This window comes from Artemia franciscana, chromosome 12, assembly GCF_032884065.1.
Source record: "Artemia franciscana chromosome 12, ASM3288406v1, whole genome shotgun sequence".
NCBI classification, from domain to species: Eukaryota; Metazoa; Arthropoda; class Branchiopoda; order Anostraca; family Artemiidae; genus Artemia; species Artemia franciscana.
Window position 1 is genome coordinate 16,190,893 of NC_088874.1, and position 14,158 is coordinate 16,205,050.

A 14,158-nucleotide genomic window follows, 5' to 3' on the forward strand; every position below is an offset into this window, starting at 1 on the left:
TCTTAAATTAACTTAACTTAACTTAAATCTACTAGGTCTTAACCTAGTAGGATATACCAGATAATTATTTTAAAATAGTTTTTGCTATATAGGAGAATAATGCTGCTGCAGCTTAGGTATAAATTGATATTTGTAAGTGGTTTTGGCATGGATCCAAAAGTTAAGCAAGGTTGTTTCCTATCTCCATTCTTATAGACCATTTTGATGGACTTAAACCAAGAATGTTTGGGGGGTTTGAAAGTAGAGGGTGCAGCATAGTTTTGAAAATGACAAAGGAGTCATGATTAGTTTGAGAATACTTTACAGGACTTAATTAATGCACAGTTTTGGTCTGCCGACGAAAACGATAACACTGATGAATAGAGAAATCTTATGAATTCTGCGACACCTAATTCTCAAATCATTAGTCATAAGAAGCTAAATCTTATTTTACTTCTTTTTTTAAATCGAGTAGAGAAGCTTAATTTAATAGATCTGTCGAATAAACTAATTTGTTGTAGAATCAAGTTGAAACCATTCTCCAAGTAAATACCAAAAACGACAAAATAAAACCCACAGGACAGACCGGGTTCGACAGTAGAAGGTGCAGAATAGTTTTGAAAATTAAAGCCAGGAATACTAAATTACTTAGGGTAGGAACAAGCAAGGTGATTGGTGACGAAAAAACTGATCAGTGGATAAGTATAAGGTCCATATTGCAGTCTCATAATCTTTTTGTGCTTTCCATTTTATTCCATTCTTTTTCCTTCATCTGTTTTTTTTTCCATTCTTTTTTTGTGTTTTCCAATTCTGACTGTTTGAGATAGCGTTCGTGGATTGACCTTCAATTTATTATTACGTCAAATTAGAAAGGAATATCGTAATTGCTACTTAGTGGATAATTAAACTAGAGAGAATAAGAGAAACTAATGTCCCTGAATTTCGTGTTTTAATTGCATTGGCTTATTTTTATGGCGTCACATTTTCTGTGCCAATCAAATTATTACTTAAGCAAAAGTAAAAAAAAACAACAGTAAAAAGAGAATGACTAGCCACGATATTTTTTTCTAATAGTTACACTCTATTTCTCACTGATTAAACCTTGGTTAAGGTGAACTCCGTGTTTTCGTGCATGGATAATAGAAAAGGTATTACTGTTATATTTCACTTTCATATCCTATATTGGGTCAGTTTTTACATATCTATAATTTTCTGTCACAGTAATTGAAAGAGAAATGACAACGCCCTTCCAAAGATTTCGTAATCAAGTTGCTATGTTCTCTTTTAACTATACAGGGCATCGTGTTTCTAGAATTACCAACGGATCATTTATGCAATTTAGAAAGGATTGCAAGTATTGTTGTTTTTTTTTTATCACGATTCCAAGGAGAGTGTATAAATGTACGAACATTAGCAACTTTTTATGAAAAATCTAATGGTATTTTTATTGATTATAAGAAGAGAAAGAGCCCTTTTATTCGGAATTAAAATTTTTGGAACTGAGTTAAAAGGGCAATATAGCGTTAAGGAATTTTTACGACCACATGGCGAACAGCTGTGCTGGGGGTATGATGCCTGATCCTCTGTGTCTTAAAATTAACCGAAACATGTACATAAATTTAAAGTAAGTTTCCTATACCGAAAATTGTAATTTCAAGTTCCTAAACCCACAGAAAACACTACAAAATGTACCGAGACAAACAGTCTCGTTCTATTCATAAGTCTCTTGTTGACAGAACAGAAGACTTGCATGTTCAATACGGCTTCATATCGTAGGCCCTGTAAGCATTATTTGGCAGAAGATCTACAGTATCACTCCACTTGACTCCCTTGTGGCTGGAAATATACTAGACCTTGAGCTCATTTCCCTTGCTTCTTAACTTTCAAATAGGTTTACGAATCGCCTTTAACTCTAAACCAGGGGTTGCAAAACAAACAAAACCCAGAAGGTATGGAGCCGACTGAGAGTCAGTCAAAATTAGTTTGATATCCGCTTATAATAGACTAGGACTTTCTTGTACCATTTTAAATTTTCGAAGCTCTGCTGAAAGTATTAAAGAAGACTCAGGCAGAAATGATTTAGCATTAATTTTTCAAACAGAAATGCAAGAGACAGCACCTGTACCAGGTTCTTTAGCTGAGCCATCCAAATATACTTGAAGATGGCCAGGGAAATGATAATTTTTTTTTTTATTTAGAATTCATGGTACTTTATCAATTAAATAATATGATCTGTTATATGGCAGGAAGTGAAGATTGTAATGGAGTGGGTTTATCTCCTATAGTGGTGAGCATAAAAATGGTATATCTCATAACAGCTATATCCCCGATTTGACAATGCTGATCAAAAACTTACTCAAGCAGAAACAACATAAATACATGGGTCTAGCGTCGTCATAAAAAAACATACAAACTGATACATTCTCAAAAACAATGTATCGGACATTATAGCTTGAATCTTAGAAAAAATATCTATTACACTGCCCAGAAGCTCTATCACAGACCAAACAGTTAAAAACATGATGACATGTTTTCCTGCAGTCTAATTATACTAGGATTAGCAGTTTTTTAATGCATCAATGGACTTGAGAAAAAGTAAGGTGAAGAATTTACAAAACAAGCAATTCTATTTTAGGTATAATGTAAGATTTTTTTTTTTATTTTTTTTATTTTTTTTTTTACAATAATCCAGTTTAATTTTTAAAGCGGAGCCCCATTTCAATGCCATCAATCTTTTTCGTTTATTATTCATTTTTTCATGTAGCCTGCTCATTATTCAGTAGGATGTATGTTCATGTCAATTCAAATTTGAATCAAAAATAAGTTCAAGAAAATTTGCGGGGTTTACAAAAGGAATTGAAGCACTCTCTACCTAAATTCGTGGAAAAGGATTACGATTATCTCTCCTAAAGGCAATGATGGCAATTTTGTTCATCGTCACAGAGACCTCAATAGAATCAGAAATAGTAGACACTATATTAATATCCTACCGGACATCATTCAATAAACAACTATAATCTTGACCAGCTTTCCAAATTAGGGTCACGAACATATAGAGCAAAACTTGCCTTGAGGACACTCAGTTCAGAAATATGCAATTTAAATAGCAGGGGGCCGAGGATTCAGGAGGCTGATCTCTCAAAAGTATTTTCTCATTTGAAATATCTGCTTCTCGAGCGTAAGAGTAACGTTATAATTAAGAATGCACATGCACCATTATAAGTTTTGAATTCTTTTGATAAAAAGTGTGAGCATGATGTGAGTTGGGCACAATATATACTAAACAGATTTAAAGCCACTTAGTCTTGGATGAAATTTTACCCCATAACTGTCGAGCACTACAGACAAGGAAACGTTATTTCAAGACAAATCTATACGTACTTTCTCCACGTGAGCGGAATTAACTCTATATAGTCAACATAACTTTCACATTATAAAATTCAAAATTAATGTCCATTACAAGAGCACTGTAGTAAATCAAGTGTATTCTTCCCTAAAAAATTTGAATCACTTCCAGTGGCGGCTATCCTGAGAAATTAGAAAAGGGGAGAGTTTATTTTAAATAAAGGGGGGTGAGCAATTTTTTTATTTTTTCAATGAAACTACCAAACAAAAGCCATTTTCAATAAAAATAAAAAAAAGTATTTTTGAAAATCCAGGTTTGGGAGGGAAATCGGGGAAGGGGGGTTACCCCCTTCAATTGACACCATTGACCACTTCAGGCTTCTAATTGTAATTTTGCTGATAATTAGAGTCCAGTAATATAATCTCTTTGCCTTTCTACTTCAGATTAGCAGTGTTCACAAACACTGACTGTCCTTAGAACATTCTTGACAGAAAAGCAGCCAATTAAACTATCCTTTTAGTCAAAATAATCTGTGATATAATTAAACGATGCCAGGATTATACCCAGATGGAGAATAAAAGGGTCACACGTTCCCAAACAATAAAAGAAAAAAAGAAGCTATTATTGTCCAAGACATGACCAATTTATTCTTCAAGGTTAGATACTATTTTTTTCTGTCTTAATTTTGTTTACTTTCAATGATAATTAACTGAAATCCCTGGAGCATTACTGGGCAAAATCAATTTTCTATTGTTTTCATCTTATTAAAGTAATTTCTAATTCTTCATTACTTAATGTATGGCAATGGGCGAAATAAATTTTTCATTGCTTTCATTTTATTAAATTAATTTCTAATTCTTTATTACTTAATGTATGGAATTCACACGGTATGAGCATATATCTAATTTAAAAGACAGTTTAATATTAAACTATGGCTTTGAGCGTTCAAGGTGCGAAAATCGGTTTTATAAATTAATTCCAAGAAAACTAAGTCTCTTGATCTGGGGAAGAGTGAAGATGAAGAAGTGATATTGGGTAACGAGAAGAACGACTAAGTGAATAGCTTTCTTTACCTATGTAGTGTTCTTAGTAAAGATGATGGATGTCATAAAGACATTAAAAGTAGAATAGTGAAGGCAAAGTGTGCTTTTTCACAGTTAAAGACAGCTTGAAAGAATAAGAAGGCAAGTCTGGGAACCAATATACGAATACTGGAAGGTAGATCCTAGGGAATGCTTAAAGGAAGGTTAGGATTTCTTGAGAGGGTGCGAAAAGGGCTTTGAATAGATTAAGATGGTGGAAAAACGTGCAGATCTGTAACGTCCTCAGGTGGCTTGGTGTTGCACTGAATTGTTAGTAGTAGTAAAGAAGTAGTAGACAATGATTTTGAATTATCCATATTATAGATTTTAGCATAAACTTCCTTGTCAATTAAGTAAACGAAAGTAATCAATCTCTGAAACATCGGTGAGCAAAAGAATGTTGTGCTGACTCTGACGTTAAAACAAGAGACTATACAATTAAAAGAAAGTAAACAGTTAAAAGAAAAATCTTACCGGAGGGCTTCGAATTCTTCTTCTTTATCTGCAAGACGACGTTCCATATCATGTTTGTAAGTGCCAAATTCGGTTGAAATACGGTTAGCACGAGCCTCCTCAGCTTTGCGAGCCTATTCAAATGAAAACAACATTATTAGTGTGAAGCCATTGAACAGCTTGAATCTTTAAAGGGTTGCAATAAATTTTCACTTGGGAAGTGATAAAGTACAAAACGACGGACTCTTATCTCCTGAGTGGATGGGAATGGAAAGTCCAAAAACCAAAAGTCTATAGATGGTCGAAAAGCCCTCCTATATCCCTTTCTTTATATCCCTTTTAGAATGGTTTTATTTCAGGCCACTTTTGTCTTTTCTCATTGATTTATGCAATTTTTCAACATTTCAGATATGACCGAAGAATACTGATAAACCTTAAGAGCGGAGAACGACGATTTTTTAATCAACAACAAAAATCACCAGCGCCATCTAGCGTTTGGTGTTTCTTATCATTTTTTCAAGCTTCATAACTGTGTTCTCAGATACTTAGACCAGACACTTGTTACTACAATATTTTGCCAATTGCAATAATTACACTAATTTGCCTAATTATTGCACTGAAAATATGCCAAACTATAGTTGTCATATGTGACTTTCTTTGTACAGGAGCCAGTTTCAAATCATTTAAGTTAACCACTCTCTTTGGATAATATTAGAACCATTCTCGATATACTTATTTTGGATTTTCAGCTAGTATGGTTAATATAAACAGCCCGGAAAACTTACGGTTTCAGCCTCTTTGTAGGCGCCAGCAAGTTCCTCTCTTTCATTTTCCAAGCGGCGGACCTCCATTTCAAGTTCGTGGTAACGGCGGCTTAGGTCTTGAATCTGAAGCTTCATGTCATGATTATCAGCTAAAAAAAGTTGATTGGCTTAAATTCATTTTTTAATTCAATTTATTATTATTTTTCTGTTTTCAATTGTTGTTCTTTAGTAGCAAGCCCCAGCATAGGGGCCTGTCTGTCGTGAACATAACAAGTAAAGATAAATTTTTGATAACAGACAGACAGAGATTTTTTGAAATAGTTTGTTGTTTTACAACAAAAAACAGATTAGTTGTGTTTTTTATAGCAAAAACATAGAGCTTAGTCATGGTATTTTTTCTCTGTTGTCATTTTTTTAGAGTATCAGAATTAATATCCCTCATATTCATTAAAACCTGAGTTTAAGGTCAATCTATATAACAAACATACAGTTAGTAGATAAATAGTTGCACTGTATGTTAATCAATGTAAATTCGACGCTGTATTTCTTTTTTTCAAACAAGTGCTCAATTTAAATAAGTTTTATTTTTGAATTATGATTTAAATTATTTAAAATTAATTAAAATGATTAAAACTTAAAAGTAGAATTATTTTTGTCATACTTAAAGCAAACTTAAAATTATCTAAAATAAACTAAAGTACGCCTACTTTTCAAAATTTACCACATCTTACAATTGCGTGATTACTTAAAATCGTAGTTGACTGTAATTATTATTATTGTTCTACTTGTGCTTATCGTTATTACTCGTTATATAGAAAGAATTTCAAACTAACATTTTACAAATACAACAAATTTAGAAAAAGATTGTCATTCCTAAATCAGCTAAAAATGGCAATTTTTTCTCACTTGCCAGTTTCTTTTAAACGAGTCTTTTAATTTTTGGGTGCTATGGGCAGTGGTTCGTCCTTTACTAAGCTATAGCTAAAGCTGCAAAAATAAAAGCACTTAGAACACATCAAACTTAGAAAACAGAGTAATAGAGTTCACTTATTATCAAAGTAGCTTTCAGTTTATCTGTGAGCCAGTCCTCCCCCTCTTTAATGCATGTGTGTATTTATAGGATATAGACAAAAGTTGGAAATTAAATTTTGCTCGTTTTAAGCGATCTGTAATTGTATCTCAATAACAGTTGGCTCATAATTTTGAACCTTAGCCATTTGAAAAAAAACCCAGCAAACTTGTTTATAATAATGTCCAGGCACTAAAGAGGAATTAGGGCCCGGTGAAGTGGATAAAATTACAGTTTGTTTATTATTTCTCTAGGTAAGAATGAACGCACAACTTAATGTGTGTTTTAACACTCATTCCGAATATGCTAATCGTTATGTTTTCAGAAGAAATAGCACACTTGCGTTTGGACAGCAACGTTGGATATTCTCCTAATTTATGTCTAGGATTTTTCTTAACAGCATCTTTCAGAGATGGTCCTTGCACTTGCATGAAAACCTACCATATTATTGCAAATAAATATGCCTAGCGGTTATAACAGAAAGTACAATAAAAAAACGGCAGCTATATATTTGAATATTGGATTTTAGATCAAAAAACTTGAATTTGGTATTTGTAATAATAGACGAATTACGAAAATGACACATTTTTAAAATTGCATATACTTTTCTAAATTAAACCTATTTTAAAACCTGGCTAAGAAATTAGAAATACAAAAGAATACATATAGTTTTCATACTTTTGGTCTAATGAGGCCTGTAGCTAAAGTATAAGAGCTAGATAACAAATTTTGATAAAATTAAAGCTATAATAATAATATGAATATGACAATGGTAGTAAAGGATGTGGCAAATATTGCTCTATCACATAGACAAAGCTTTCAGTTGTCTTTATTAGACGCGAAGTTCAATGGTAAGGTAAAAAATTAAAATTTTTGAGACGCAGTCAGGTTAGTTATACTTTCTGTCAGCTTTGTCCTACTGCTCAGAATGGATAGTATTTAATTACTATTTTTTTTTCTCTTGTAGAATGAGCATTATTTCTTGTCAAATAAAGTATTTCAGCTCTATATAGCTTGTCTTAAGGAGATAGATAGATATATTCTATCTAATAAGCGCTTAGGCAAATATCCACTCCTTGCTAGGCAAATGTTCAATATTAAAAGAATATTTAAGTCAGTTAGTTCTATCTTAGAATGGAGAGCTTACAAGGTAATGTTCTTTTCATCTGAATATCATCTACAAGGACTCATCTATAGCTTACGGTAAAGAGATTTTCTACCAACAAAGTTGACAACATATCACTCATTAATAAGTTTTTCCATTTTGTCATCAAAGTTTACCACCAATGTCAAATCTCAAGTAACTGGCAAAACTTTTAGGTTTTTAGACATGACATTTATATCAACTGTGCTCATAAAATTAATTTGTCCATGAATTCTTAGAAACTACACTTTTTTCCATACGAGAAGCAATTTTTACGAATGAACAAAAACAAAAGGTCATAAAATACATTACCCGAAGAAAAAATGAATTTTTCCGTTCTTTAGCCTGTAGGGAAGGGGAGGGGGCAGTAAGACTTAAAAGTGACTAGGCCTCCACCCAAGGGAAAAATATTTAGCCTGTACCACAAGTACCTTAAGTGGTCACTTTGACCACTTCATCAACTAGTAGTTGCGGGAAGAAAATTTTAAAATGTGGTCGAATCCGTTAAAGACTACCTACATTATTTATTCCAGTTTGTCATTCTAAATACTGTTCTCTTTCGGAACAGAACGAAACCAAAATGGATTTCCCTCTTCCCCCGAAAAAAAACGACTGATCCACACTTTTTATATAGATTTTGAAGTTGCCAGTTCCTCATGGCGTGGACGTTCAATAGTTGGTCATAACACTGATAAGGTTCATGGATTAAAGATGTAAGATCAAAAATAATGTTTCAACTAGTTCTACTGACTAAACATCCTCATTATTTCCCAAAAATATTGAGCCAATTGTTTCGGAAGTATAACTGGTTGATCTTCAACTGTCCCATACAGTTGTCGAATTTATCTCAAAAGAAGTTGAAGATGGAATTTTGTTAAGCCATTTCTAATGTGTATTATTTTTTTTTTACTGGATTTTAATTGTGGCGAAGATTTATTCTGGTGCATTTTATCGGTGTTATTGTTGGTTGGGTTTACGACTTACATTCAAGCTTCTTATTGTCACGCAAGAGGGCTTCTTTCTGGTCTCGAGTTTTATCCAAGTCGTGGTTGAGGCGTGTAATTTCAGTAGTCTTATTTCTGATGTCATTCTGCGCCTTCTCATAAAGGACTGTGAGTTCTTCAAATTTGCTTTTCAAGTCATTGTTAATACGCTCGAGCTGTTCAGCTCTCTTCTGATAGTCACGAGCAGCAGTATTGGCCTAAAAATGAAACAACTTATGCACTATTTATAAGAAAATGTAAGCACTAATAAGTCTAATGTACTTTCAGACCAAATACAAATATATATCCTACACAGCTTTCTACAACCAGCAATGTTCAGACACTTGAAAAAAGGCAGGTTTCAATTTGTTAAGACCATGTCTTCTTCAAGGACTACATGATAAGGACACTATGTGTAAAGAAATGTAAGTATAAATAAACCTAATATGCTTACAGACTAAATGAAACTTGGTATCCTATGTAGCTTTCTAAAACCAGTAAAGTCTTTACATGCTCAGACATATTACAAGAGGGGGGTTTTTCTCTTCAGTTTGATCCTGGCTAATGAGAGCTTTGCAATTTTATTCCCAAATAGGTGGCTTTTGTCTCACGCTAAGGCAGTACTAGGGAAATTCATAATCCCAAATTATTTTTCTGGTGAGAAGGGGGGGGGGGGATTTCCGATGAGAGAGTCTATTCGACTATTGTCTTTCATAATATTATTAAACGGACCATATACTTTTCCAACCGGCCATACAGTTTTTTTGTTTCAACCGGCTATGTTTATACCTTTCCAATTTAATTCTGACTTCTGACTTAGTTTTCTCCTTCAATAAACCGATTCAAATTTTGATCATTTTATACATAAGAAAAAGGCCTAATGTGAAAGAAGGCGACATCAAACATGGCGACATAAAACACTGAACATTGTAGTACGAGCTAATGAAACGATACAATTTTGTTTTTCCCTAAAAACTTAAGCCAAAGTAAAAGGATCTTTACTCGAAGTCTGATTTTGATTAATGTAGGAAGATTTAATTTGTCGGTGTAGCTCACCAGGATACAAGGCCAGCTAAAAAAATATGCAGAACAGTGAAACGCTCATCTTAATTTACGTTTGTTACGGGAAATACTGAATGGCAGATTTTTCTTAGATTACAGAGTCATAATCCGACATATTATTATTTCCACTATACGATATATATCCCATGGTTCATCATCGTTTGGCAAATATTTAGAAGATCAAACTTAAAACTATGAAATATAAAACTTTAACTGATCATAATCCATAAATTCAACTCTATAAGCCGTGCAATACACCTCAATAAAGATTAATATTCACATTTTCCGTTTGTTTCAGTTCTAGCATTCCTTGTAACCTGGGTTGCCACCTGCAACACGAAAGGGCTATTTTAGCACTATTATAGCAAATTTTTCAAACATTTTTCAATTTTTCTCTATTACAGCGAATTTCAACCGAAATTCACTCTGTAGCCTGCAAACTTGGGCAATTGTACTACTTTAGGAACTGACCGTGGTGGCAACCCTGCCTGCAACTGATGCAAGAATTCAGGCTCAGTCGGGTTTTGGATACTGGTGGCCATGTAAATGAATCAATACAGAGTTTTCTGGTCAGAAATTAATGAAATTTTACTTTTTAATGAAGTCGAGAGATGACTATGATTATCAGAACAGTGTTAATTTGGCTTTACGGAGAGCGAAAATGCCAGTAATTACCTTTTCAAGATCAATAATAAGGATTTCAACTTCGCTCTGGAGACGAGATCTTTGTTTCTCAAGTCCACTGATTTTGGCAACGTAGGCTTCGATGTGCTCTTCGAGTTCAGAGATACGAATGGTGAACTTCTTCCTGAAATTTGTGTATATCCTTAATTTAATGCATTTTTTTGTATTTTTTTTGTTCTAATTTCGTAATTAAAAATTTCTAAAATTTAGTCATAATTAGTTTCAACAATCAATTAATTAATTTATTATCTAAAAATTTCAATACTTTTAGCTTTACTCACAATCTGTACACAAAAACTCAATGGTGTTAACAGCCTGTAAATTGTTAGATTTAACAATTAATGCCATATACAAGTTTTAAGCATAAATCAAATGGCAGATTTTATGACAGGTGTAGGTATTTTCCTCCGGAAGATATCCCCCACTGAAACATCCCCCCGTGGAAAATTCCAAACCGGAAACCCTACCCCATGGGTAGGAAATTCCCCCCGCGCAAAATCTAATTCATATAGAAGGGGTAGCTGAATAAACTTTGGAGGGACTCGTTTGATTGCAAATTAAAAGTTCCTGTGCCCTTTTTAGAATTAAAAGTGATTGGAGGGAAGCAAGCCATCACCCAGGCCGTTTGTCCCTTAAACGCATCAGATTGAAATTTTGAGATAGCCATTTTGTTCAAAATAGTCTAAAGGTTAAATAACCATTCCCCCAGGGCAAGGGCTGTAAGCTAGGAAAGTTGCCCATTGTTAAGATATAAGGATAAGATATAAAGATTGTTAAGATAAGATATTGTTAAGATTCAATTGGTAATCGAAAATTGTTATGATTTAAAAGTCTCTTTTTTACCCAAATGCATACAATTAAAATTTACATATAATCGTTTTATTCAAGCTAGTCCATAGATGAAATAACTATACTTACGGGGTGGACAACCTCCCTTCCTCGCGCAGCGCCTAGTGCAAGAGATGCAAGTTATGAAAGTTGCTCATTGTCTGCACATAAGTTTTTGTTAAGAAAAGAGATCCTGGATCTCCAAAAATGGCTCAAAGTATTAAGGTGAAACTTTAAGGAAGTGTTGAGAGGGATGCCAAACACAACCAAAAAAATCTTGTCCTTACTAGTTGTGAAAACAGATTATTTGTCATTGTCATTTTGATCGAGCTAGTCAAAAGGTCTAATAGTCAGGGAGGGGGCAGAGGCTTCAAAGCGTGCATTTTAACGCCAAAACATCCTAACTATAACCGATCTTTCAGATAAATACAGTACTAGCTTTAAGGAATGGGCGGGGAGGGGATGGAGTAGATGTAAAACTGATACACAATCCCTTTTTGACTTCCAGGAACATATCTGGTCTACGCTGTTATTATGGAAGTAAAGAGTAACATTAAACCCAAAAAGTAGTAGAATTTATTCCCTGTAGGAGGAGATCTGCCTCTTTTCCATCCAACCTCCCCCTCGTGGTCGTAGAAACTTCAGAGAATGCTCATTCCATCGGAAATTGAGATTTCTAGTCTTTTTTATAAATCAAAAGTGATTGGAGAACAGCCAGTTTCTGTCCTAAAAGTATTTTCGATATCTGGTCCTTTTGTTACCCCTGAGGACATGTGGTCTACATTTTGAGGTACCTATTTTTTACCTTCTCTATGGCTGCTCAATTTTGCGTGTGGGGAAATTTTCCATGGGGGGATAACTGGAGAGAGGCAATTTTCTTCGGGGGTGGGTTTCCGGGAGGGAATTTTTCGAGGGGGGAATTTTCTGGGGGGGGGGGGAAGCTGTCTCCCTTCTATGATAAATGGCAGATGTAATGATTGAGTACAACTATCATGGTGCAAGCCTCTTCTGAGTTGTGCTTCATTTTCTTGTATGTTTATAGTTTAAAAGTAAGAGAATTCTTAAAAATTATGAAGATAGAAAAAAAACCTTTCAGAATGCTTTTTTTTAATGAAGGCTCTATAAGTACATAATTGCTAGAACACAAAAACTTGAAAACAGAAAAAATATGTATTGTTAATTTTTTGTATGGGGGTCAATTAAACAGTTAAACTGTATGATACTGTGAATTCTAATATTTCATACTTTAATACATATTAACTTGGCAAAAATTAAAGGTTTAAATAAGAGAAAAACAATTCATTTTATTTATCAATATTTAGTTGTTACTTTATTTTTCCGGCTATTAGTGGTGAGGTTGGAGTTAATAAATAAGAGGGGATTTCTCCCCTATTTTTTCATCTGTCTTTACCATTGATTTACGGTTTCCTAGCGGAAAGTTTTAACAAGAAATGAGCCTACTGGTACCTGACATGCATGGTGCCATTAGTACGCCATCTACAGTACTAACGTAAAGTTCTTGAGCACTGAAATTGGCAATCACCATCCCTATTTTTAAAATACCTTTAAAGCACTTGGGTACAGAAATTAGAAATCTGCTATTCTGAATTTAGCTGTAAAGAGGCACTACCTGATAACTGAAGACCTGACTTCAGTTTAAATATATATAACCTGTGGTCAATAGTTTGCCCATTACAAACGCTTCATTTGATAGAAAAATGGGTGTTGACTAGCAAAGCTTTTTCTTAAATACCCCGTTGTGCTGCATATAAATAACCAGTAAATGGCACAAAAGAAATCATTCTATTTCAAGATGAAAAGCAGTCACAAAAGTAGCCTTTACGCATGAAAACATAAATAAACGCACAAATGCTTCTTGATATTTGCAAGAAAATATTACCAGGGCAGAACCAAGGAGCTATTTTAGGGACATTTGCCCCCCTAGAAGGTGCGAATTTGTCCTAATTGCGAGGATGAAAGGGCTTTAAATACCAGAAGGGGAGCCCAAGTTTAGTTGGTGCAACCCCCCTTTCCACCCTCAAACATTAATTCTGCATTCTTCTGAGAATACAACTATTTAACTTGGAGAAAAAATTTCACAATAGATTCAAAACTAATAGACAAAATTGTGTATTTATGTTTTAATAGCTGTAGTTGAGGGGTTTTATGTTGTTAGCTTACAAATGTGTCAGTGTAGGAAGAAACAGGTCCAATATTTCAGTATTTAGCTTCCACACAATCATTTTCGAATAGGTTGCAGAAAAATCAAAGTACAATAAAACTAAATGTTACAAAAGCAATTAAGAGCAGGAAGTTACCTAATTTCTTCAACTTCTTCTTGGCGGCCACGGCACTCGGTTTCATATTTATTTCTCCAAACCAAAATGTCTCCATTGGCCTTGCTAAGCTGTCTCTCAGCATCTAGACGTCCCTCTGATTCTTCCTCAAGCTGAACACGAACTGATTCAAGTTCAACTTCGAGGGAATGAAGTGTACTTTCGAGTTGAGAGCGACGCTAAAAACGTAATATTTTTCAATTTTTCAGTTAATTTATTTTACAGACTCAAAAGGTGTTTTCAACACAATTGATTTCTTTTTGTTTTGTTTTTTGCATGATTGTGGATTTTTAAACCTTTAACAAAAATGGCACAATTGATAGAAATTACAGGATGGCTTAGGGACTGGGCTGCCAACCGCAATCAAGTTCGATTTGTTCATTCTGTCAATTCAATTTTTCATCTTTTCGTCAGTTTTAAGTGTAACG

At 34.0% G+C, this 14,158-nt stretch overlaps 1 protein-coding gene across 1 annotated transcript in view; it reads right to left on the reverse strand.

Moving 5' to 3' along the window:
• The window catches only part of LOC136033752 (paramyosin, long form-like), a 66,259-nt gene that overhangs the window by 18,294 nt on the left and 33,807 nt on the right, over positions 1–14,158 (reverse strand). The window contains exons 8-12 of the mRNA XM_065714648.1: positions 13,713–13,909; positions 10,558–10,690; positions 8,822–9,038; positions 5,646–5,773; positions 4,882–4,994 (exon numbers count right to left, since the gene is read on the reverse strand). Of these exons, the coding sequence (XP_065570720.1) occupies positions 4,882–4,994; positions 5,646–5,773; positions 8,822–9,038; positions 10,558–10,690; positions 13,713–13,909 (788 nt within the window). The remainder of the gene's footprint in view (positions 1–4,881; positions 4,995–5,645; positions 5,774–8,821; positions 9,039–10,557; positions 10,691–13,712; positions 13,910–14,158) is intronic.